Source organism: Ornithorhynchus anatinus, chromosome 7 (assembly GCF_004115215.2).
Source record: "Ornithorhynchus anatinus isolate Pmale09 chromosome 7, mOrnAna1.pri.v4, whole genome shotgun sequence".
Taxonomy (NCBI): Eukaryota; Metazoa; Chordata; class Mammalia; order Monotremata; family Ornithorhynchidae; genus Ornithorhynchus; species Ornithorhynchus anatinus.
This window is the reverse complement of record NC_041734.1, coordinates 38,983,161-39,008,372: the sequence shown is the minus strand read 5'-3', so window position 1 is coordinate 39,008,372 and position 25,212 is coordinate 38,983,161. Positions and strand designations below refer to the sequence as shown.

At 58.4% G+C, this 25,212-nt stretch overlaps 2 protein-coding genes across 6 annotated transcripts in view; both read right to left on the bottom strand.

Annotated features, from left to right (window-relative positions):
* LSS (lanosterol synthase) overlaps window positions 1–12,814 on the bottom strand; it is a 45,688-nt gene extending 32,874 nt beyond the window's left edge. Inside the window, exons 1-5 of one of the 3 annotated variants that reach the window (XM_029068619.2) lie at window positions 12,722–12,814; window positions 8,586–8,754; window positions 7,176–7,314; window positions 6,145–6,253; window positions 3,568–3,689 (exon numbers count right to left, since the gene is read on the bottom strand). In XM_029068619.2, the coding sequence (XP_028924452.1) occupies window positions 3,568–3,689; window positions 6,145–6,253; window positions 7,176–7,314; window positions 8,586–8,754; window positions 12,722–12,735 (553 nt within the window). In that variant the 5' untranslated portion in view covers window positions 12,736–12,814. Of the gene's footprint in view, window positions 1–3,567; window positions 3,690–6,144; window positions 6,254–7,175; window positions 7,315–8,585; window positions 8,755–9,060; window positions 9,077–12,721 lie in introns of those variants that run through there. The other 2 variants (XM_029068620.2, XM_039912496.1) reach the window with 2 other exon arrangements.
* Window positions 12,815–21,980: 9,166 nt separating this feature from the next.
* Window positions 21,981–25,212, bottom strand: part of LOC100083530 (minichromosome maintenance complex component 3 associated protein) — a 32,118-nt gene continuing 28,886 nt past the window's right edge. For all 3 annotated transcript variants that reach the window (XM_029068616.2, XM_029068617.1, XM_029068618.2), the window contains 4 exons: window positions 24,556–24,685; window positions 23,522–23,728; window positions 22,738–22,885; window positions 21,981–22,295 (listed from right to left, as the gene is read on the bottom strand). In XM_029068616.2, coding sequence (XP_028924449.1) covers window positions 22,134–22,295; window positions 22,738–22,885; window positions 23,522–23,728; window positions 24,556–24,685 — 647 coding nt within the window. In that variant the 3' untranslated portion in view covers window positions 21,981–22,133. The remainder of the gene's footprint in view (window positions 22,296–22,737; window positions 22,886–23,521; window positions 23,729–24,555; window positions 24,686–25,212) is intronic.

The window sequence follows — 25,212 nt, the reverse complement described above, 5'->3', positions numbered from 1 at the left end:
GATAAATCGTCTTTCTAGGTCGTAGGTTGGCGAACTGCCCGTAACGTACGGTTTAAGCCGCACCTCACAAACATATAGAAGGGTGGTGGGGAAAACGGGTTATTACATGAAAATGGAATACACTGAAACAGGGGGATGGACTTACAAGTTCGATGGGACTTATTTTCTAACTTCCTCATCTCTCCAGAATGAGACCGGCAACGCTACCGCTCGTGTCATTCTAATGATTAGAAACGAATCTCCAGACCGAAAAGAATATTTTCAATCTCATCACCGCCAATCTTTACCTACAGATTTCTGGTAGAGAGTCAAAGCATTTTACGTTTTTACTTCATTACGAACCGAGTGAGGGCTCAAAATTGTCTGTTTCCCCCTTTTAATCCTCTCCAATTCCCGGAAAATCCCCTGAAAGTCTGGGTCCAGCGATAACAGTTTAAACCTAAAGCGGGTAGGAGAAGGCGGGAGGTGGGAGAACGCGACAAGAAGCAGGGTGGCTTGACGGAAAGAGCCCGGGCCTGGGAATCGGAGGACCTGGATTCCAGTCCCGTCTCCGCCACGGGTCTGCTGTGTGACCTCGGGCAAGCCACGTCACTTCTCTGGGCATCAGTTACCTCACCTGTGAGCCCCAGGCGGGACAGGGACTTGTGTCTGACCCAGTCATCTTGTATCTTCCCCAGCGCTTAGTTCAGTGCCCGGCACACATAAAGCGCCCAACAAACACCGTAATTATCCTTAGGGACGAAAGGTCTGATTTATCGGAAGCAGAATCCGGATGGCTCCGGGAGGCCCAGCCAGATGTGGGATTCCTTCTCCAGCAGGCCCATTTCCTCACACTCTCCTCCCGCCCTCCCCGAGTCGTTGACAGGGTAGGGGGGGAGCGGAGTTCCCGTTCAATTTTACAGCTCTCTCCCTTGCCTTTTTCCCCGCCGGCTACCTCAGTGAGGTGGAGGCAAAACAACTGCAACTTGGAGTCTCTCTGAGTCAACACCACCGAGGATGGGAAGATTACACAGAAGGGAACTAGGCCACTGGCCCAGTCCGGCAAGATCCCTCATACAGCTTTTCTTCAGCGCTCTTTCAAGATAAGCCTATCGAATTTTAATTCCGGTATCCCTTCTTAGGGCATCCTCTCAGTGGAGATGGTTTCCGGACTTCTCTTTCTCTCCTCCTCCAGTATTCTGAAGGGGTGCAAAATTGTAATTTTGCATAGATGCCAGAGCGGACAGAACTCCTTTCTTCCCGCCCAAACCCCGTCCTCCCTCTGACCTTCCCATCACCGTAGACGGCCCCACCATCCTCCCTGTCTCACAGCCCATGATCTGGGTGTTATCCTCAGACTCCCCTCTCACGCGACCCCCCACGATCGATCTGTCACCGAATCCCGTCCGTTCCGACCCTCCCAACATCGCTAAAATCTGCCCTTCCCCCTCCGCCCAAACTGCTACTATGTTAGGCGCGGCTCGGCGGAAAGAGCCCGGGCTTCGGAGTCGGAGGGCATGGGTTCGAATCCCGGGTCCGCCACCTGTCGGCTGTGTGACGGTGGGCAAGTCACTTCACTTCCCTGTGCCCCGGGTACCTCGTCGGTAAAATGGGGACTGAGACCGTGAGCCCCACGTGGGACAACCTGATTCCCTTGTGTCTCCCCCAGCCCTTAGAACAGTGCTCTGCGCAGAGTAAGCGCTTAACAAATACCAGCACTGCGATCATTATTATTGATCCCAGCACTTACTCTGTCCTACCTTAACTGCTGCATCTGGGTCCCTGCTGACCTCCCTAGCTCCAGTCTCTCCCCACTGCCGTCCTCCAGACTGCTGGATCGATTCCTTCACCTCTGCCGCCCGGATCATTTTTCTACAAAACCACTCCACCGATCGATCGTACCTACTGAGCGCTCGCTAGGTGCGGAGCACTGTACTAAGCACCCGGGAGAGTACAAAACAGTGATTCACGTTCAGCCCACGTTTCTCCTCGAGCGCTTCCACCGGTTGCCCATCCACATCAAAGAGCGACTCCTCACCGCCAGCTTTAAAGCCCTCCATCACCTCGCCCTCTCCTACCCTACCTCCCCGATTACCTACTCGCTCCCAGCCCGCACGCTCTGCTCCTCCTCACGCCAACCTACTGACGTACCTCGAGCTCATCTGCCTCGTCGCCGACCCCTCGCCCGCGTCCCGCCCCTGGCCTGGAACACCCTCCCTCTTCATATCCGACAGAGGAAGGCTCTCCTCCCCTTCGGAGCACATCTCCTCCAAGAAAGAGGCCTCCCCCGTCGAAGCCCCCGTCTCCTCCTCTCCCGCTCCCTTCCGTGTCGTCCTTGCGCTTTCCAATGAGCCGTTCTTCCCCTCGATTCCATTTGTTGCTATTGTTCTTGTCCGTCCGACTCCCCCCATTAGACCGTGAGCCCGTCGAAGGGCAGGGACCGTCTCTATCTGTTGCCGACGTGCATATTCCAAGCGCTTAATGCAGCGCTCTGCACCTAGTGCGCGCTCAATAAATACTATCGAACGAATGAATCCATCGATTTGCTCCCTTTATTCACCCTCCGGTCCTCGTGGGCAGGAACTGTGCCTACCAACTCTGTTACACTGCATTCTTCCCGAGCTTTAAGCACGGTGCCCTGCAAACGGTAAGCTCGATAAACGTGACTGATCGCTCTCTCGAATGGTAGCACGGAGGGCCTGTCCGCTCAACAGAATGCAAAAGATAACACTAGGAAAATTACACTTACACGCACACTTAAAAAGCATAACTGAGCAAGCTCCTTGAGGACAGGGAATGTGCCCGCCAACTCTGTCGTACCGTCCTCTCCTAAGCGCTCGGCACAGTGCTCCGCACACGGTAAGCGCTCAATAAATGCCACCAGTTGACTGCTCGTTGGTGCAGAGACCTGGCCATCTGCTCACCTAGCAAGGTTTATTATCACTGTTTTGCTTTTTTAATACGTTCGCACTGTTTCGGTCAATACTTTTTAATCTAGGGAACGTATTAATAATATCTTTACTTCTCTTCCACGGTAAGCGACATTCTGTCCATCGTTCTTTAATGATAACGATGTCGGTACTTGTTAAGCGCTCACCAGGTGCCGAGCACCGTTCTAAGCGCTGGGGGAGATACAGGGTCATCAGGTCGTCCCCCGTGGGGCTCACACGCTTCTGATCCCCATTTTACCGGCGAGGGGACCGAGAGGTCAAGCGCCTTGCCCGCAGCTGACAAGCGGCAGGGCCGGGAGTCGAACTCACGACCTCTGGCTCCGGAGCCCAGGCTCCTTCCCCTGAGCCACGCTGCTTCTCACAAGACTCCTCGTCCCCGGGTGGGCACGAACCACCAACCTTTCGGTTTCTTTCACTCAGCACTCTATTTTTTCACAGCATCAGCCAACACGGCTAACTGGGATCTAGCCGTTTCTAACGCGGGTCACCTCCCCCGAACGGGGGAATCACGAGGCCTTGTTGAACTACAACTGCCTACTTCCTAAAACTGTTTCAGATTCATTCTGAAAAAACTCCAACATCAAACAGCAGCACCCTCAAAAAATAATCAAACCGAGGTCGCCACCGACGCGCCGACCTTTGCCGTGAAGGTTGTTTCTCGCTCGGACCAAATCCGGATCGTCGGGGCCGACCCCCAGGATTCTCAGGGAGGTGTAGCTCAAGGCTGTCCCGAACACCGTAGACTTGTCCTCGACATGCCTAAGAGAATTAAAAAGCAAAAAGAAATCGACATTCCATTTGGAAGAATCAAACCCTTCGCCGCTGTTTTCGTAGGTGGAAGGCAGTCCCCGACGACAGTGGTGATAATTTAGGTTGTGGCATCTGTCAAGTGCTTAGTACGTGCCGAGCGCTGTTCTAAGTGCTGGTGGAGATACACGATGAACAGGACAGACACAACTCAAGCCCCATTTTTCTTTTAACGATATGGGTTAAGCACTTACTACGTGCCAGGCACCACACCGAGTGCCGGGGTGGACGTATGATAACCAAGTCGGACACAGTCCCCGTCCCACATGGGGCTCGCAGTCTCGATCCCCATTTTACAGCCGCGGTAACCGAGGCACAGACAAATGGTGTGATTTGCCCAAGGTCACACGGACAAGTAGCGGATCCGGGATCAAAAGCCAGCTCCTTCCGTTTCCGTCAGCTGTGTGACTTTGCGCAAGTCGCTTAACCTCTCTGTGCCTCCGTTCCCCCATCTGTAAAAAATGGGAATTAGGACCGTGAGCCCCACGGGGGACAACCTGATCACCTTGTGTCTACTCCGGCGCTTAGAAAAATGCCGGGCACATAGTAAGTGCTTAACGAATACTATCCCAATAATGACGACGGCATCTGTCAAGCCCCTACTACGTGCCGAGCACTCTTCTAAGCGCCGGGGTGGACACGGGGTGATCAGGCTGTCCCACGCGGGGCTCACGGTCTTAATCCCCATTTTACAGATGAGGGTACCGAGGCACAGAGAAGCTAAGCGACCTGCCCGGGGTCACGCAGCCGACGAGCGACGGAGCCGCGATTAGAACCCGCGCCCTCTGACTCCACTATCAACGTAGGATCTCCCTTGTTTTCCGAGGGGTGGAACGGATTATAAATAGCACGCGCGTCTACGGGAAAACATCCGTTCGCTCCATCGCACTCATTGGACGCTTACGGCGCGCAGAGCCCTGTGCTGAGAGCGCTGGGGGAGAGCACAATATGACAACGGGCGCATCCCCGCCCAGGAAGAGCTCACAGTCTAGAGGGGGAGACAGATGTTAATGAAAATAAATAAATGAGAGACATATGCACGTGCGTTGTGGGGATGGGAGGGAGGATGAAGGAAAGAGCGAGTAAGAGCGACGCAGAAGGGAGTGGGAGGAGAGGAGGGCTTAGTCGGGGAAGCCTTCTCGGAGGAGACGTGCCCTCGATAAGGTCTGAAGCGGGGGACGGTAATGATCCGTCTGCTGTGAGGAGGGAGGGGGTTCCAGGCCAGGGACAGGAGGTGGGCGAGAGGTCGGTGGCGATTCTCTTCCCCCCTTCGAAACCCTACTTCAAACTCACCTCCTCCGAGAGGCCTTCCCGGACCGGGCTCCCCTTCTCCCTCTACTCCCTCCGCCGCCCCCCCTTCACCTCTCCGCGGCCGAACCCTCTTTTCCCCCCATCCGCCTCCGCTCCTCCCCCCCCCCCCCTTCCCGTCCCCTCGGCACCGTACCCGTCCGCTCGACCGTCTGTACTCTCGTCACCCTATTCATTCTGTTAACGAGCCGTCCGTCGCCTCCGTTCTATTTAGCCGCCATCGTTTTCACGAGACGTCCTTCCCCTCGACTCCCTTCAGCGCCATCGTTCTCGTCCGTCCGTCTCCCCCGATCGGACCGCGAGCCCGTCCGACGGCGGGGACCGTCCCTATCCGTTGCCGACCCGTTCGTCCCGAGCGCTTAGTCCAGGGCTCTGCACGTAGTGAGCGCTCAATAGATACCATTGAATGAATGAATGAATGAGATAGACGAGGCTGAGGTACAGCGAGAGGTTTAGCATCAGAAAACGTCACAGTAGTGCTTAGCACGCTACCTGGCACGTAGTAAGCGCTTAAAAAAAATACCAGATTAAAAAAAAAAACAAAACATTCCAGGCACACTTTCAAGAAACAAATTACGGTTGTATCGCGAGTTGTGCCTGCAGTCACGTGTCCGTGTCTGCTACGGCATCCGTTGAAGCGCTTAAAGTGTGTCGAACGCAGCGCGGCTCAGCGGAGAGAGCGTGGGGGCTTTGGGGTCGGAGGTCATGAGTTCGAATCCCAGCTCGGCCACCTGTCGGCTGTGTGGCCGTGGGCGAGTCACTTAACTTCCCTGCGCCTCAGTTCCCTCATCTGTAAAATGGGGATTAAAAGCGCGCGAGCCCCACGTGGGACGACCTGATCCCCCCGTGGCTACCCCGGCGCTTCGAACAGTGCCCGGCGCCCAGTAAGCGCTTAACAGATACCAGCGTTAAACGCTATTCTAAGCGCCGCTCCCTGACCTGCGTGGGGGGGTGGGGGGACGTCACGTTCTAAGTAATTCAGCTACTGACACCTCTACATCCTCCCCTTGGTTTTAGAAAGAGATCCTCCGGGACAAGAGCACGGACGCGGGGAGGGGAGGGAGGAAGAGAGGGGGGACGTCTTCCCACGCCAACTCACAAGCCCCAGCCGCCGTCCGGGAGCTGCACGGACCGGAGGTATCGAATCATCTCTTCCCTGTACCCAGCCGGCAGCGAGATGTTAGCCACGTGGCACGTGATGAGGAGACCTGTTTCAAACAAACGACGATGCCTCCGTCACGGAGGACCAGCCTCCCGGACGAAAGACCTCTCTCTTCGTGAGACGGAGGTTTCCCTCCGAGAGGAGGAAGCCGGTCCTCCATCTGCATCGATTTTTCCACCGACCCTTTAATGCTATCCTCAACTGGAAAGACAAAAACGGACCTAGGGCTAGCGTTCCGCTCCTTGGGCCCTTGAAGGAGACTCTGAAAGCAAGCGAGACGGAACCAGAGTATTGAGTTGTACGTTTTCATCGGGGCCCGATGCTTCCGCGGCTGAGCCCCCCTTTCCCCCGGCTCACAGTCTAGTTATCTGTTTACATTCGACTGGCGCGGTGGAACGATAGTCGCGCGGGGCTCCGTGGAAAGAGCCCGGGCTTGGGAGTGGGAGGTCACGGGTCCGAATCCCGGCTCTGCCGCCTGTCGACCGTGTGACTGTGGGCGAGTCGCTTCGCGTCTCGGTGCCTCAGTTATCTCCTCTGGAAAACGGGGAGGGAGACCGTGAGCCTCACGTGGGACGACCTGATGACCCTGTGTCTCCCCGAGCGCTTAGAACAGTGCTCTGCACATAGGGAGCGCTTAACAAAATTATTGTTAATATACACGAGGGTGGGGGCTGCAAATTTCAAGACACGCTCCCACGGCGGAGGCTGGGCTGGGGAGGCGGCCCAAACCTCGGCCCTTAGGGTGCAGGACTGATTCGCTGAACCTCATAGCTTCTCACATACTCCGGGAGTTCTGCGTCGAAGAGCCACAGAAGAGTGGCAGCAAATTACCGGACATCTTTTCTCCGGGAAGACAATCTCTCTCTCTCTCTCTCTCTCTCCCCTTGCTGGGCTCTCTGGACGACTCGCCTAATCGAGGTACGAATTCCGTTTGCCGACAGCGGCCGGCTTCGCGGCTCCGACCGTACCTGGCAGCAAGAAGAGAGGTCCTCCGTAATCCCCGGCCCAGTGACCGTCCTCCGCCTGCAGCTTCGAGTAAAACTGCATCCCATTCAGAGCTCCCGCCCGGGCTGTCCGCGCCTGGGGTAAATCCTCGAAGAATTCACTCTGCGGAGGGAAGAAGGAAGACAGCAGACGGACGGAACCTCCACCTCCTCCCCCGACTCCCGCGCTTTGCACATTTGAGCTCCGGTCCCATAAAATTCCCCTTATCGATAGTAAACGAACGAGGACGGGATCATCAGACGCCGCCTCGACGCCGCCGGTCCACATCCCACCTCCGACTCCTCTCTTTACGTTCGTTTGAGGAACCATTCCGGTAACTCTCTCCACTGCCCGCTGCGTTGGCTGATTACGAGGTCACCGGCAAGTTGCCAGGCACAGGTTAAATAGGTCAGCGTATCGGCTGAGCCCCGTCGATTACGACGGCAGACTCCGATTTCAACATCTTAACCGCGTCCAAATACCTACCGGCTCTGTTAATATTGGACCCTCCCAGGCGCTTACTACAGCGCGCAAAAAATACTATGGGTCGATTGATTCGTTCGAAATTCTGAGACCTCTTCATTCGTTCATTCGACAGCATTCCCCGAGCGCCTACTACGGGCAGAGCGCCGGACTGAGCGCTTGGAACGGACAAACGGGTAACAGAGAGAGACGGCCCCGGCCCTCCGACGGGCCCACGGGCCAACCGGGGGAGACGGACGGACGAGGACGATGGCGATAAAGAGAACCGAGGGGAAGAACGTCTCACTGGAACGGCAGCAAACGGATAGAATCGGGGCGACGTACAGCTCATCGACAGAATAAATCCTTTAGAAAGTCACGAGAGCGAACCTACGTTACGGGACGGGAAGGATTTTGCTTTATTTTTCTACCCACCGTACTCTTCCGCGATGAGCTCTACGTCTGTTTCTCCAAGCTACTTATCGTGCCCTCGGCATTCGCGTCAACCCCAGGGCACCGATGCCAGCCAAACAAGAGGCGAAGGGGACCGGGAGGGAGTGACGGTCATCGTGATCATAACGTCGGTATTCGTTAAGCGCTCACCATGTGCAGAGCGCCGTTCTAAGCGCCGGGGGAGACCCACTTGGGGCTCACGGTCTTCACCCCCGTTTTACAGATGAGGTAAGTGAGGCCCAGAGAAGTGACTCGCCCACAGTCACGCGGCTGACGGGCGGCAGGGCCGGGATCCGAACCCGTGACCTCCGACTCCAAAGCGAGTACCGCGCTTCAACCGACCCACCGTCGTCCCGTACTCTCCCCGGGACGGTGCCCCGCACACGGTAAGCGTTCGGTGGGTACGACCGGCGGACCCTCTTGGGCCGATCCTTCCCGGGCCGTTTTAACCCGCGGGATGGAAAACAGAAACCACGTACCGTGTCCAGTCCTAGAGAATGGGCCTCCAACCCATTCTGTGCTCGTCCGGCCTCTCCGCCTTCCGGACGGTAATTCCACCTCTGCCTCCCGTCTTCGTTGGTGAGCCGCCAGCGGGTCAGGTCGGTGGCCGGGTCCGTCTTATAGGGCCCGCCTCTTCGGCGAAGACACCTGCAACCCATCAGACGCCGGGCTGCAGAGCGGCTCGCCCCATCCGCGCCGTCCGCCCGTCGACCGGGCGCCGACGTGGAGCGAGCGCTCGTCGCGGGCGGGGCCCGCGTGTCCGTCCAGCGTCGTCCCGCACCCTCCCCGGCGCCGAGCACGGTGCTCGGCGCACGGGGGGGGGGGGGGGGGGGGGGGCGCTCAAGAAATAGCTGACTGACTCTCTGACCGCGGTAGCGCCGTCCTGAGCGATCGGGAGAGGACGGAACGAGCAGACGCGTTCCCCGCCCGTGACGACTTCCCGGACGGGCTTACGCGCGCTCGGCAGGATGCTCCGCGGCGCGGTAGATTCCTCGATGAAAACTACCGACGGCCCGATCCGCGCGTCAAGGGGTTTCGAGTGGCGGACGTTAAACCTCCGAGGGGAGATCCCCGACGACCGCTGAAATGTTGCTTCTTGCCGTCTCCTCCCCATACTTATCATCCATTACCATAAGGCTGGGCCGGGTCACGGGTTCTAATCCCGGCTCTGCCGCCAGTCGGCTGCGTGACCTCGGGCAAGTCGCCTGACTTCTCTGGGCCTCAGTCACCTCACCTGTCCAATGGGGATTAAAAAGCTGTGAGCCCCACGGGGGACAAGCAGCGTGGCTCAGTGGAAAGAGCACGGGCTCCGGAGTCAGAGGTCGTGAGTTCGAATCCCGGCTCTGCCGCCTGTCAGCCGTCTGACTGCGGGCAGGTCACTTCTCTGTGCCTCAGTCACCCCATCTGTAAAATGGGGACGGAGACTGTGAGCCCCACGCGGGACAACCCGATTCCCCCGCGTCTCCCCCAGCGCTCAGAACGGTGCTCTGCACGTAGCGAGCGCTCCACGAATACCAACGTCGTATCCCCCGGCGCTCAGGACGGCGCTTCGCACGTAGCGAGCGCTTACCAAATACCACAGTTTATTTATTTTATTTTACAGGGGCTTGATCTTCTAGCATAAGAAACAGGGTAAAGAGGGAGGGAGGGAGGGAGGGAGGAAAAACTCCACCATGGGGTTTCTCGCTTCGCCGGAGATTAGTTCTAAAAGCAAGCACGTAGCATATGAAATGGAAGTCCCAACGTTCATTTCACTTCGTCTCAAACTTGAAACAAATGAAACCGCCAAAATTCCAAGGGAAAGGATTTGTTCGGTTAAACTATTCCTACCCGTCCATCTGTACTCTTTTCCCTAGAGAGGTCTTTCCAATAGGACCGTGTACAATCTCCCTCCCGTGGGAACTTCCTAGCAGCAGACGAGCTTCCGGTAAGCTGCACGGAACTTCACCGGAGTCGGTCCCGCGCTTCGGCGGCTCCCGGGCGCCGAAGCACAAATGGGACGTGGAAACATAATCTGCCCGCAGGACCTTCCACCTTAATATTCATAAAGCAAAAGCGCGGTGAGGGATTCAACAGCTCCGGGTTCGTGGAGCCCGATTAATCGTGCGTGACGTAAAACCGCCACGTTACTCCCTGAAATTACAGTCACCCCCGGCGGTCGGGAACGGAACGTAAAGGCTACCGGCGTGTCCCCGTTATCGCTCTCTTTCGCTCTCCTGAACCTCGGCCGACCGGCCGACGGAATGTAAGATAGGCTTCGCTCGCTCGTTACGGATCGAAAGGACCCGTCTGGACGACGAATCGTACGTGGCCGCGCGGCGCGGCTCAGCGGAACCAGCCCGGGCTCGGGAGTCGGAGGCCGTGGGTTCCGATCCCGGCCCCGCCGCGCGTCGGCTGGGTGACCGTGGGCGAGTCACTTCCCCGGGCCTCGGTCACCTCATCCGTAAAAGGGGGAATTGAGAGCGCGCGCCCCACGCGGGACGATCCGACCGCCTTCGCTCCGCCCTGGCGCTGAGGACGGTGCTCGGCACGTACTAAGCGTCCGACGAGGACGGGTACAAACGCACGACTGCTACCCACTCTGCCGTACTGTCACATCGCGCCGCCCCAAGCGCTCGACGGATACGAATCGCTAAGCGCGGTGGTCGAGATGACTCGATTTGGGAGGTTGGGGTCTGGGGAAGGCTCCTCGGAGGAGGTGGGATTTAGCCGAGCTCGGAGGACTGGGAGAGCGGGGGCCGGGCGGACGGGGGGGGAAGCCGAGGCGGGAGCGACGGCACGACCAAGGGATCGCACGCCGGACCGTCAAAGAAAGAGGTACCGTCGGACGGGGCGCGGGGGAGGGGCGCGGAAATGCTAAAGGGAGAAAATCGGTTGGAAGCCCCCGGGATGGAGTTTCTCGCTCACGTGGAGAGAAATGGCCACCGAAGGGGTCTTTGAGGTGTGAAATGACAGATGTCCAGCAAGGTTTCGAGAAACCGAACGGGCTCGGCACGGCTTCCGTCGTTTTGCGGTGAGTCCCATCGCTCAGTGGTATTTACTGAGCCCTTACTAGGGTGGAACACTGCCCGAAGCATTTGGTCCCGCTCTTCCCTCTCCTCCGAGAGGCCTTCCCAGACGGAGCCCCACTTTTCCCTCTCCTCCGAGAGGCCTTCCCAGACGGAGCCCCACTCTCCCTCTCCTCCGAGAGGCCTTCCCAGACTGAGCCCCACTTTTCCCTCTCCTCCGAGAGGCCTTCCCAGATTTGACCCCACTTTTCCCTCTCGTCCGAGAGGCCTTCCCAGCTAAGCCCCATTTTTCCCTCTCCTCCTAGAGGCCTTCCCAGACTTAGTCCCCCTCTCCACCTCCTCCGAGAGATCTTCCCAGACGGAGCCCCACTTTTCCATCTCCTCCGAGAGGCCTTCCCAGACTGAGCCCCACTTTTCCCTCTCCTCCGAGAGGCCTTCCCAGATTTGACCCCACTTTTCCATCTCCTCCGAGAGGCCTTCCCAGCTAAGCCCCATTTTTCCCTCTCCTCCTAGAGGCCTTCCCAGACTTAGTCCCCCTCTCCACCTCCTCCGAGAGATCTTCCCAGACGGAGCCCCACTTTTCCATCTCCTCCGAGAGGCCTTCCCAGACTGAGCCCCACTTTTCCCTCTCCTCCGAGAGGCCTTCCCAGATTTGACCCCACTTTTCCATCTCCTCCGAGAGGCCTTCCCAGCTAAGCCCCATTTTTCCCTCTCCTCCTAGAGGCCTTCCCAGACGGAGCCCCACTTTTCCATCTCTTCCGAGAGGCCTTCCCAGACTGAGCCCCACTTTTCCCTCTCCTCCGAGAGGCCTTCCCAGATTTGACCCCACTTTTCCATCTCCTCCGAGAGGCCTTCCCAGCTAAGCCCCATTTTTCCCTCTCCTCCGAGAGGCCTTCCCAGACTGAGCCCCACTTTTCCCTCTCCTCCGAGAGGCCTTCCCGACTGAGCCCCACTTTTCCCTCTCCTCCGAGAGGCCTTCCCAGACTAAACCCCACTTTTCCATCTCTCCCGAGAGGCCTTCCCAGATTGAACCCCACTTTTCCCTCTCCTCCGAGAGGCCTTCCCAGATTTGGCCCCACTTTTCCATCTCCTCCGAGAGGCCTTCCCGGCTAAGCCCCATTTTCCCATCTCCTCCGAGAGGCCTTCCCAGACGAAGCCCCACTTTTTCCTCTCCTCCAAGAGGCCTTTCCAGACTGACCTCTGCTCCCCCCCGCCCTTCATGGACACAGCTGTCATTTTTGTTCATTCGGAGAGGCGGCGCGGTTCAGTGGAAAGAGTCCGGGCTTGGGAGTCAGAGGTCCCGGGTTCGAATCCCGGCTCTGCCCCTCGTCAGCTGTGGGGCTGTGGGCAACTGACTTCTGCTGGGCCTCAGTGACCTCCTCTGGAAAATGGGGATGAAGACGGGGGGCCTCCCGGGGGACAACCTGACGACCCTGGGTCTCCCCCGGCGCTCAGAACAGTGCTCTGCACCTAGTAAGCGCTTAACAGACACCAACGTTATTATGCCTAAGCAGCGTGTCAGTAGGGTGGAATGAAGGAGCAGCCCCCCGCACTGGGGGGGAGGGGCGAGGGGGAGGTGGAGGAGGGGCTCGGCCTGCGGTACTCACGTCCCTTCGGTCATGGTTGGAGCTGCAGGAGCCGCAGGAGCTGCAGGAGCTGCAAGAGCTGCAGGAGCCGCAGGAGCCGCAGGAGCTGCAAGAGCTGCAAGAGCTGCAAGAGCTGCAGGAGCCGCAGGAGCCGCAGCAGCAGGAGGAGCAGGTCTGCAGGGAGGAGAGGGGGCCGGGGGCGGCGGGCCCTTTAAAGGCCGCGGGGGCCGCTGGGAATCGTAGTCCGCCCGGCCGCGGGGCCGCCGCGGCGCTTCCGCCCCGGGACTACAACTCCCAGCCTGCACCGCTCCGGCCGGCCCGGCCCCGCCCATGGCGCCATGTGAGCCCACGGGCCGCTGACCAATCCCAGCGCGGGGGGAGGGGGGGGCGGCCGCCCCGCCCCGGGGGCTGCTGGGAGTTGTAGTTCTGACAGGGCTGGGGGGGGGGAGACGGAGACAGGGCCAGACACTGACCCAGGAAAGGGGGGGGGGGTGTCTTATTAATAATGATGATGATAATGATGATGATGATGCCATTTGTCATACCCTTACTATAATAATAATAATGGTGGGATTGGTTAAGCGCTCACTAGGGGCAGAGTCATGAGAGTGTCCCACGAGAGGCTCCCTCTCTTCATCCCCATTTGACAGAGGAGGTCACTGAGGCCCCAGAGAGGTTGATAATAATAAGGCTGGGATTTGTTAAGCGCTTACTACGTGCACGACCCCGGTCTGAGCGCCGGGGGGGATCCGGGGGAATGAGGTGGTCCCGCAGAGGCTCGGTCTTCATCCCCTTTTGACAGAGGAGGGAACTGAGGCCCGGAGAGGTTGACGATGATAACGTCGGGATTTGTTAAGCGCTTACTCTGGGCAGAGCATTGGTCTAAGCGCTGGGGTAATAATAATAATGTTGGCATTTGTTAAGCGCTCCCTAGGTGCAGAGCACTGTGCTAAGAGCTGGGGGAGATCCAGGGGAGTGAGGTTGTCCCCCGTTAAGGCTCACGGCCTTCATCCCCATTTGACAGAGGAGGGAACCGAGGCCCGGAGAGGTTAATAGTGATGATAAAAGTGTTGGGATTTGTTAAGCGCTTACTCTGGGCAGAGCACTGTTCTAAGCGCCGGGGGAGATACGGGGTCATCGGGTCGGCCCACGTGAGGCTCCCGGTCTTCATCCCCTTTTTCCAGACGAGGGAACTGAGGCCCAGAGAAGTGAAGTGACTCGCCCGCGGTCACCCGGCTGACAAGGGGCAGAGCCGGGAGTCGAACCCGGGACCCCTGACTCCCGAGCCCGGGCTCTTTCCACTGAGCCGCGCTGCTTGTGCCAAGCACTGTTCTAATGATGACGATGGCACTTGTTGAGCGCTTACTAGGTGCCGAGCACCGTTCTGATGAGGGCGATGGCATTCCAAGCGCTTAGTACAGTGCTCTGCACATAGTAAGCGCTCGATAAATACTATTGAATAAATACTGTTGAATTTGTTAAGCGCTATGGGAGAAGCAGCGTGGCTCAATGGAAAGAGCACGGGCTTGGGAGTCAGGGCTCATGAGTTCGAATCCCGGCTCTGCCACCTGTCGGCTGGGTGACCGTGGGCGAGTCGCTTAACTTCTCGGTGCCTCGGTTCCCTCATCTGTAAAATGGGGATGAAGACTGTGAGCCCCACGTGGGACGACCTGATTCCCCTACGTCTACCCCAGCGCTTAGAACAGTGCTCGGCACATAGTAAGTGCTTGAATACCAACATTATTATTATTATTATTATGTGCCCAGCGCTGTTCTAATGATGGCGATGGCATTTGTTAAGCGCTTATTATGTGCCCAGCGCCGTTCTAATGGTGGCGATGGCATTCCAAGCGCTTAGTACAGTGCTCTGCACATAGTAAGCGCTCAATAAATACTATTGAATAAATAAATGCTATCGAATTTAAGCGCTTACTATGTGCCCAGCGCCGTTCTAACGACGGCGATGGCATTTAAGCGCTATGTGCCCAGCGCCGTTCTAATGACGGCGATGGCATTTAAGCGCTTACTATGTGCCGAGCGCCGTTCTGACGACGACGACGGCGTCTGTTGAGCCCCTACTATGTGCCCAGCGCCGTTTTGACGACGACGACGGCGCCTGTTGGGCACCTATGTGCCCAGCGCCGTTCTGACGACGACGACGGCGCCTGTTGGGCGCCTACTATGTGCCCAGTGCCGTTCTGACGACGACGGCGGCGCCTGTTGGGCGCCTGCTATGTGCCCAGCGCCGTTCTGACGACGACGGCGGCGCCTGTTGGGCGCCTACTATGTGCCCAGCGCCGTTCTGACGACGACGACGGCGCCTGTTGGGCGCCTACTATGTGCCCAGCGCCGTTCTGACGACGACGGCGGCGCCTGTTGGGCGCCTACTATGTGCCCAGCGCCGTTCTGACGACGACGGCGGCGCCTGTTGGGCGCCTACTATGTGCCCAGCGCCGTTCTGACGACGACGGCGGCGCCTGTTGGGCGCCTGCTTTGTGCCCAGCGCCGTTCTGACGACGACGACGGCGCCTGTTGGGCGCCTGCTATGTGCCCAGCGCCGTTCTGACGACGACGACGGCGCCTGCTATGTGCCCAGCGCCGTTCTGACGACGGCGACGGCGCCTGTTGAGCCCTTACTATGTACCGAGCGCCGGGGAGGATACGGGGTGATCAGGTGGTCCCCCGGGGGGCTCCCAGTCTTCAACCCCATTTTCCAGATGAGGTCACTGAGGCTCAGGGAAGTGAAGTGGCTTGCCCAAAGTCACCCAGCTGACAAGCGGGGGAGCCGGGATTCGAACCCATGACCTCTGACTGCCCAGCCCGGGCTCTTGCCACTGAGCCACGCTGCTCCAACGCCGCCTCTCGCGACACAACTGAAATCGGAGACCTCTCGTCCATGAGGAGGAGGAGGAGGAGGGGGAGGAGGAGGAGGAGGAGGATAGCGATAACGGTATCTCTTAAGCGCTTCCCACGTGCCAAGCCCTGTTCTAAACACATTTTCCATTTTCCATCTAAACACACATCCCATTTTCCGGATGAGGGAACTGAGGCCCAGGGAAGCGAAGTGGCCGGCCCGAGGTCACGCAGCAGACGAGGGCCGGGGCCGGGATCGATGATGAGACTGTCGGTATTCCTTAAGCGCTCACCGCGTGCCAAGCACCGTCCTAAGCGCCGGGGGCGAAACCAGGTGACCGGGTCGTTCCCCGGCAGGGCTCACGGTCTCGGTCCCCATTTCACAGATGAGGGAACCGAGGGCCGGAGAGGCGCGGCGACTCGCCCGAGGTCAGCCAGCCGATCGGCGGCAGGGCCGGGATTAGAACCCACGACCTCCGACTCCCGGGCCCGGGCTCTTTCCGCGGATCGGGCTGGACACGGCCCAGGTCCCGCGCGGGGCTCACGGTCCCATTTCGCAGATGAGGCGACCGAGGCACAGAGGGCTGGAGCGCCGTGCCCGAGGTCGCGGCAGGGAAGCGGCGGAGTCGGGTCCTCCCGTCTCCCGGGCCCGGGCTCCGGCCAGTCGGCCGCGCCGCTTCCCCGGCCGCCCCCGCCTTCCCCCACTCCGTCTCTTGCCCCTCATAATCCGGCCGCGTACTTCACGGATCGAATCGAAACCGTCCTCGGTCGCCGGCCCCATCGCGTCGACGGGTCGTATTTACTGAGTGTTTACCGTGTGCGCTGGAGAGGGTACGACAGAGCTCTCGTTTTACTTGAAATATTTTATTTCCAACAGTAGCGGAGAAGCGGCGCGGCGCGGCGGGAAGCGCCCGGGCCCGGGGGCCGGAGGTCATGGGTTCGGATCCCGGCTCCGCCACCCGTCAGCCGCGTGACCCTGGGCGAGTCGCTTCGCTCCTCTGGGCCTCGGTCCCGTCCCCCCCCCCCCCATCTGGAAAACGGGGACCGAGACCGTGAGCCCCACGCGGGGCGACCCGATGCCCCCGTATCTACCCCGGCGCTTGGGGCGGCGCTCCGCACACAGTAGGCGCTCGACGGATCTTATTTCGCATAAAGTAAGGTGGTAGGCGGCAGGCTCATTCCCTGTCCACGACAACCTACGGTCCAGAGGGGGACGGTTCAGAGTCATTCTTTCCTGTACCGTCTCTAGTTCTCTGCATGTGCCGAGCGCCGTTCCGAGCGCCGGGGCAGAGGCGAGGTGATCGCGGGGGGGGGGGGTCGTCCGGTCGTATTTATCGAGCGCTTACCGCGTGCGGGGCACTGTCCCACGCGGGGCTCGGTCTCGGGCCACGCTTTACAGACCGAGTAACCGAGGCACCGGAGAGGTAAAGCGGCTCGCCCGAGGTCACGCGGCGGACAAGCGGCGGAGCCGGGATCAGAACCCACGTCCCCCGACTCCCGAGCCCGGGCTCTTAACGTCGGTATCCGTTAAGCGCCCGCTACGTGCCGAGCGCCGTCCCGAGCGCCGGGGCGGCGGACACGGGGCAATCGGGTCGTCCCACGTGGGGCTCACGGTCTTCATCCCCGTTTTCCAGATTGGGGGGGGGGGGGGGGGGGGACTGAGGCACCGCGAAGTGAAGCGACCCGCCCACAGTCGCACAGCTGACCCGCTCTTGCCGCGGAGGCAGGCCGAGAGGTGGCCACCGGGCCCGTAGGCGGTCCTCCAGGTGCACAGCCTCCTCTTCTTCATACAGAGACGCCACGTTGCTTTTCCTTCCGTTCTCCCGAAACCCTTTCTCAAGAATTCCAGTTTCTCGGTTGGCCGATTCGGCCACCGCTCCGCACTGGGCCGCCGGCCCGGGAGAACGGTCAACCGAGCCTCACCCCGAACCGCCGAGGCCGGCTCCGAATTCACGGGCTCGGGAGTCCGAGGTCACGGGTCCGAGCCCCGGATCGGCCGCCGGCCGGCCGCGTGACTGTGGGCGGGTCACTTCACCTCTCTGGGCCTCGGTGACCTCCTCCGTAAAATGGGGATTAAGACCGTGAGCCCCACGGGGGACGACCCGATGGCCCCGTATGCGCCCCGGCGCTTAGGACGGCGCTCCGCGCGTAGCAAGCGCTTAACAGATACCGACGTTATCGTTATTATTAACCTTCGTGAAGTCAGACCCCCAACACGTTCACGTCCACGTTCTGGTACTCTACCATTTCCCCTCCCCCTGATCTCTTTTCATCTCTTTCTGATTCATCTGCTACTGTTTCAGTGAGACCTTCTTCCCCTCGATTCTGTTTGCCGCTACCGTTCTCGTCCGCCCGTCGGAGGGCGGGGCCCGTCTCTGTCCGTTGCCGGTTTGTCCGTTCCGAGCGCCTGGCCCGGTGCTCTGCGCGTAGGAAGCGCTCGATAAATACTATTGAATGTCAGTCTCCCCCATAGAGCGGAAGCTCCTCGTGGGCAGGGATCGCATCGACCGACTCGGACCGGACATCCCCGGGCGCTCCGGCGCAGCGTTCGGCACACGGCGAGCGCTCGCTAAATACCGCCGCTTAATTGAAAACGAGGAACGGAACGCGGCGAGCATCGACCCGGGGGGGCGACGCGCTGCGCTGAATGCTGGGCAAAGTCCTACGGAAGCCCGTCTCCCTTGCCCACGGGGGGGGGGCCGACGATCCGACGTTTACGGACGGCGGAATCGGAACCCGCGATCGACCGTTCGTCTGACACGCTACGGCGCCGAGGACGGTGAAAACCAACGGGAGTCCTAGCGACCCTTTGGAACAAATCCACCTGTGACCCGCCTCCCCGGACGGCTGCGTTCTTCTCCCCGAAACGAGAGCCTGCCGCCGTTCCTAAACCGACGGGCGGCCGAAGGATCCCAGTCGCTGAAAGCGTAGCCCGGAGGGTGACGAGGTCCTTCGGCAAGGCGGGAGAAGGAGAGCGAAACCGTCTCCGAAATAAAGCCAGTCGGTTGGGGAGATCTGAGGAGGTTCCAATTTGGGGAAGACGAGATTGAGCGAAACACGGTCACGGGGTCTGCGCGGGACAGTGTCCCGGGATTTCCAACGTCCCCGCAATTCCCTTCCCCCAGACCCCCGCAGTCCCTCCTTCCTCAACTCTCCCTTCTTGGACGGGGGTATCTCAAGAGATTCCCCGCCTCCGCTCCAAACCTACCCCCTCCACTCGCGCCTCGGACCCAACTCTTCGCACCTCGTCGGCAGCGTCGTCCCCTCCCTCCTTTCCTCCCCGACCACTTCCCACTTCCACTGCTCACTCTCCCGTCGGTGGCTTCCTCCCCATCGCCTTCCAACGCGCTCGCTGTATCGGGCGCCGCGCGAGGCCGGCTCGGAGTCGTCGAGAGGGGAATCGGGGAAGAGGTGGAAGGCGCGGAGGCGGCTCGCTCGGGGAGCTGGAGACGGACGGTAGGCGGGACGTGGGGCGATGGCCGGAGAGAGCCGTGGGGTCGAGGGAGGGTTTTATTTTAGGGTAGGACGGCCCCCTCCAGCCTCTAATTCAGACACGTCTCCCGCCTACGACGAGCCGACAGGCTAGAGGGGACGTCCTACCCTAAAATAAAACCCTCCCTCGACCCCACGGCTCTCTCCGGTCATCGCCCCATCTCCCTCCCGCCGTTTCTCTCCAGTCTCCTCGAGCTGCTGCTTCCACCGCCCCCCAGATCCACCCCCGCCTCTCCAGACCGCTACTACGCCACCCCGCCCCGACCACTCCGTCGGCCTCCTCTCCGACTTCCCCGCCTCCCGCCCCTCCCCATTCATTCGTTCATTCGACGGTATTCATGGAGCGCTCGCTCCGCGCGGAGCGCCGTACCGAGCGCTCGGAACGAACGGGTCGGCAACGGGTAGGGACGGTCCCCGCCCTTCGACGGGCTCACGGTCTAAGAGACGGACGGACGAGAACGACGGCGATGAACAGAGTCGAGGGGAAGAATAAATAGAGTCGAGGCCAGGCCGGCCCGTACTTCACCCCGCCGCCCGGATGGCTCTTCCGAAAGAGCGTCCGGACCACGTTTCCCCGCTCCTCGGGGACCTCCGGGACGGACCGCCCGTCTCCGCTTCGGACAGAAACTCCTCATCGCCGGCTTCGAGGCGCCCCGTCACCTCACCCGCTCCTATCTTACCTCGCCGATTTCCTGCTACGACCGAGCTCGCTCACGTCGTCCTAACACCGACCTATTCGCTGTGGCTCGATTTCTATCTCTCTCGCCGCCGACCCCTTGCCAACCTCCTCCCTCTGGCCCGGAAATCCCTCCCCCCTTCATATCCAACGGGCCGTCGCTCTCCCCGCCTTCCACGCCTCACTGAAACGGCATCTTCAAGAGGTCTTGTCCCTTCGTTTCCTCCCCCCCCCCCCCCCCCCCCCTTCCGAGTCACCCTCACGCTTGGATTCGGGCCCTTGGGTCACTTCCCCCCCTCAGCCCCACCGCACTGACGCACATTTCCGTAACTCACTTCAACGTCCGTTTCCGCCTCTAGGCCGGGGGCTCCTCGTGGGCGGGGACCGCGTTTGGCCACTCTGTTGAAATGTCCTCCCCAAGAGTTCAGTTCAGTGCTCCCTGCACAGAGTAAGCGCTCGATACGTAGGATTCTTTTTAAAACTGGCATCTGTTGAACACGTACCCGCCGGGCGCCGTATTAAGTACCGGGCTAGATACGTGGGGCTTGCCGTCTTAATCGCCCCGTTTTACAGACGGGGTGACGGAGGCACAGCGAAGTAAAGCGATTCACCCGAGGAAACACGGCGGAGAAGCCGGGATTAGAACCCGGGTCCCCCCTCTCCATCGGGCCGCGCGACCTCCCGTGGGATCGGTTTAATAAGTACCAAGTCCAGAGACCGTAATACTGTGGGAAGGGAACGCGTCCGGCGACTCTGTAGTACCGTCCCCTCCCGAGCGGTCGGGCGAGCGCTCCGCCCACAGTGAGCGCCCAAAAAATATGACCCATCGGTTGACAGCTACGCTACTTGCCCCTCCACCTGTCTTTTTACTTTCCACCTTTCGTTCCTCTGAGCGCTCAGTTGGCCGACTCCGTCGAGAGCAACGGCGGTCGGCACCCCGTCGACGTTTTTAATCACGTCGGCTCCCGGGCGGTCGAAACTCTCTTAAAAAAAAAATCACATTAAAGAACAGAGTCAGGTAACGGAACCGATTATCCGCTCCAGAGGTGTGGTTTCCACAGATCGCAATCTGATTTCTCTCTTAACCGGATAACCGGCCCTCCCGGAGTTCAAGAGAAGGAATTTTACCTACGATTTCCCCTTCGATCGCTCCGAACCCCTCTGTAAGTGGCAAATGCAGTAATATCTTCGCTCGGGCTCCCGAAATCCCGGAATACCACCTAAAACAAACAGTCCGTTTCACAGATTACACCGTAAACGGTATACTCGAGAAACAGTCTACTCGGATAGACTTACGATAACGAAGCGAACGCTGCATTTTTTTTTTTCCTTAGAGTCTACCGGGTGGGGAGACGGACACGAATGTAGATAAGTTGCGGACTTGAACAGAGGTGCCGTGGGGCCGAGGGAGAGGTGAATAAATTTAGGCCGCAGATTCGAATACCAGGAACGACATGCAGAAGGGAGTGGGAGAAGAGCAATCGGGGGCCCAGTTGACTGCAGGGTCAGAGCTTTACAGGTCCACTGGCTTTCGCCCCCAAGGAGCTCAACGGGTAAGTAGGTACGAGTTTCCTGTATCTTTGCAGGGATCCAGACGGAGCTGTACCTCAACACCCACGTTAAAGATCATTACTTAGGAAAGGCCGGAGAACTATAAAAACGCATCGTTGGAAAAGCTTCGAGAGGCGGTCGCGTACCATCCTCTGCCTCCGAGTAGAAGGACCACAAAACCATCCTGCACAGAAGGATATCAGTCAGTACCTTCGGTCTGCCTCCCCCGTCGCCGCGGGCAGGAAACGCGTCCGCCCAACCTGTGGTGATGTGCCCTGCGAAGCGCTCGGCGCAGTGCCCCGCACGGAGTCAGCGTTTAACGGACGCCACCCAAGATACGATGTTGCAGATTCCACACGCTCCCCGGGCGATCCCTGCCGAGGTCAGGTACTTCCTCTTCGTCACTAACCCGAGACCCTTCGCCTCCTATCGCTCCGTTCCGAGTCAGGACGGAAAAACAGCCGGTCGGTATCACCCGCGTCCGGGTGGATACAGATCGAATGCGAATTCTATCGAGACCCTTCGCCGCCGCGATCCACAGCCCCGCCGGCCACGGTTCCTTTCGACCGTAAGGTGGTTTTAGCATTTTGAGAGTCAGAAGTAAAACACCGGACACCAAGGGCGGGAAGAAGAGAAAACAACTTAAGGGAAGTCGCAAGAGCGACGATTAGGTCTCTGTTCTGAAGAGCAGAGATTCACAGAGCACACTCCGTGTAGCCAATCTATTTATTTGCATGATTTACAATGTAATTTCGGCTGTTGGTAAAAGTGAACATAATTTGAGTACGCGACAGACGAGGTTTTGACAGTTACCCGATTAAACGGCCCCTTCTAGGGAAAAACATCTCATCTTCCGGCTTCCTATATATCCACCATATCCAGCAGAGTGGAGAGATGGCGTTCACAAGCGATTTCCTCTTCCTTGGTACTTTTAATCAACCTTTCTAAGTGCTTCAGTCTGTCAGACAGAGACAGGTCTTCGTCCGGTGCCGCCGTCCGTTTTCGTTCCGCCGCACCGGCGTTCTGGTAAGACGGACGCAAAGAGAAATCGAAAACAGGCTCTTCTTTCGGTCTTTTTTTTTTTTTTTTTTTTTTTTTTTTAAACAAGCCGACCTGGGGCGGTCCTCATCGCTCAAAGAGCCGTCCGGACTCCCCCGATTAAGGTGTGAGAGTAAAAGGAAAAGCGTAACCCCGAAGGCGCGTAAAATGACGGGCAGGGCTCCGGGGGGAATAAAGAGCAGGAGGAGAGGACGACTAAAGAAGCAGTCGATACACAGACGCGATAGGAGCGAAACACAACGCGCGGATTCTCAAAGATTAAAACGTAAAACAGTATTCGGTCGCAGTTGGCGACGCCAGAGGGCTGTGAGAATCTCTTCATCTGGGGGTAGGAGGACAATTCAACGAGCCTGTCTGTCACAGCCAGCCACCCAAATCCTACACCCGGCATTTCATTTCCTTTTACCTGCGGACTGGTTCTGGGCGATTCTGACGGCGGCCGGATAGCCTGAGGCACCGAGACCAGAGCTTGGGGAAGGTAGAGAGGAAGAGCCGTCGAGTCCGCCAACTGCACAGAATCTTCAGCCAGCCACTGATGCAGCTTATCTTCGAATCTGAAATTATTTTAAGATCATCCTTCAGATCTCGATCCTCAAGAGGTAGAGCGCACTGCGTGGCTGACTTGGGTTCCTCGACCACGACTCTGTCGAGGACGCGTTCTAAAAGTCCCCTTTTCATCCGAGACACACCTGCAAGCCTACACAGATAAAGAAGCAGAGCAGTCCGGGTTTTTTTTTTTTTTTTTTTTTTTTTTTACCATTACGCCTTCACCTTGGTTGACGGTTAAGATTTTAACAGTAAACCCTAGGAGGCTCTTACCGGGCTCAGACTGCCCCTCTGAACGTGAACTCGATTTCCCGGGGGAAGACTAGAATCTAGTTGGCATTCACGGGGGTTTTGGGTCTGGTCACTCTCCCCCGGCAGTGGGAACGAGCCCCAGCCCTAGGGCTTAGGCCGACAACCGGATTTTCCCTCAGCCCGGTTCACGTGGCTTTTTTATTTACTTCCTTTTAAGGAAAGCCTGAGGTCGGCCGGAGGCTTTCTTGCGTCCTGCCTTTCCCGATTATCAGAACGCTCCCAAACCTTAGTTTTCTCTCTCAGGGTTCCCGGTCCATCTTTCTCACGAACGGGGAACCGAGACTTCGGGCAAAACGGGTTCTGGTCCTCACGCCCCCCCCTTGGCCATTCACCTTTTGTTCTCTTCCTTTTCTAGCTGAATACCGCTCGTGAGACGCTCGGGGAGGAGCTCCTCAGCCGAGGCCGTGTGGATTAATTCCTCGGCGCTAGGGATCCGTCCCTCCTTGCCATTTCCTGGTTTTCTGATCACGTTAAATGGCATCTGAAGCAGTGAAGGGGCACATTTCCTGGCAGAAGACTCGGGAGACTTTATTCCCAAACTGGAAGGACAAGATTTTGTTTTAAAACGGGAGGTGAGCAAGAAACGGAAAACTGAGTTTTACACGACGTTAACTGATCGTAATCGCATTTAATCGCCGGGCGACGGCGGGAGTCCGCGATCCCTCGGAAAGGGGAGTGAAAGTCTGGCTCCTGCTCGATCTGGGATTCTTCGACTCTTCACTGACGAGGAGTGGACGCGCTGAGCTCTGACTGATTTTCATGGCTCGTTCTACAGTTACCCTGGAAGGTCGTGCTACCTTTATCACCTCGATACCGCGTCAATCCATCGTCTTTATTGAGCGCTTACTGTTTGCAGAGCACCGTCTTAAGCGTTTGGGAGAGTGCGACGGAACAGAGTCGGTCGACACGTTCCCACGCTGTTTCACTCCTTCGGTTCTCCTGCCTTCCCCTCATCTCATTTTCTACGTGCCTATCCATTCTCCTCCCCCAAGAAAAACCCGAAATCTCAAATGTCATCTATCTAGCCCTAGTGAACAGCTGGACTAATTCTTACATTCGCATTCTAAGGAAACACCTACTGACTGACTGTCGAAACACTTGAAACAGTCGTAGAAGTGAAGGCCCTGTAGCAGTTATGTGTATCATTCAAGCCGCCAGTGAAATTCGCTCAAGAGAAACCCGACGAGCCCAGCAGAGGATACAGCGAAAAGGAACGACAAATCTGGACACTGATTCAGTGCTATAAAGCACCTGTCTAGCCTTTCTAGGTTTGAGTCCGTTACCCTCTCTTCTTCATAACCAATCCCCCCCCCCCCCCCCAAAAAAAAAAAAACCCACAAACCAGCAAAGCCAAAACACGACTTACCTTCCTTGGCTCTGCTGAATCTCCTTCTTCGTTTGCAACCTAGCTTGCTCCCAGGACAAAGGGAGTTGGTATTTTTTTAAATGCTCTTTGAAAAAATAGACGCAAATCTGACCGTCTTCACTCACGGCCTCTATAGGGGGAGACGAAAACAAACTCTGAGATCAAAGCCCATCATTTAAAACAAAAACAGGGTACGCAGTAAAGTGGTTATTTCACTGTCCTTTGGAAACTCCAGGCGAGAGAACCCGCCAAAGGGGGCCCCAAATCGGAGGCCCCAAGGGAAGCAGATGAGACGGGGCACATTCCCGTCCTATCGCCGCACCGATCCAGAGCTATCTGGGATCGGGCCAGGTTCGGTCCACGCCCGGTCAGGACCGGGGGATCCACCCTTAACCTGACACAGCTCCAGGAAGTGCCGTAGCTTAACAAATACCAACACTGTCATCATAGCTCCGGTCATCCCGGGTCCGGAGGATGCCCGGAGGCTAGAGTTCGGACTCGGGGCCAACCTGGAGGTTGAGACCGGGCCCTCGGGTCCAGGGGAGAATCAGACGCGCCGGTCTGGCTTAGTTCCTGACTGCGTCGGTCCTCACTCCGGACCGGCTACCAGTCAAATAGGGGTCGCGCCATCCGGCCGCTTTTGCTCTCACGTCCCCT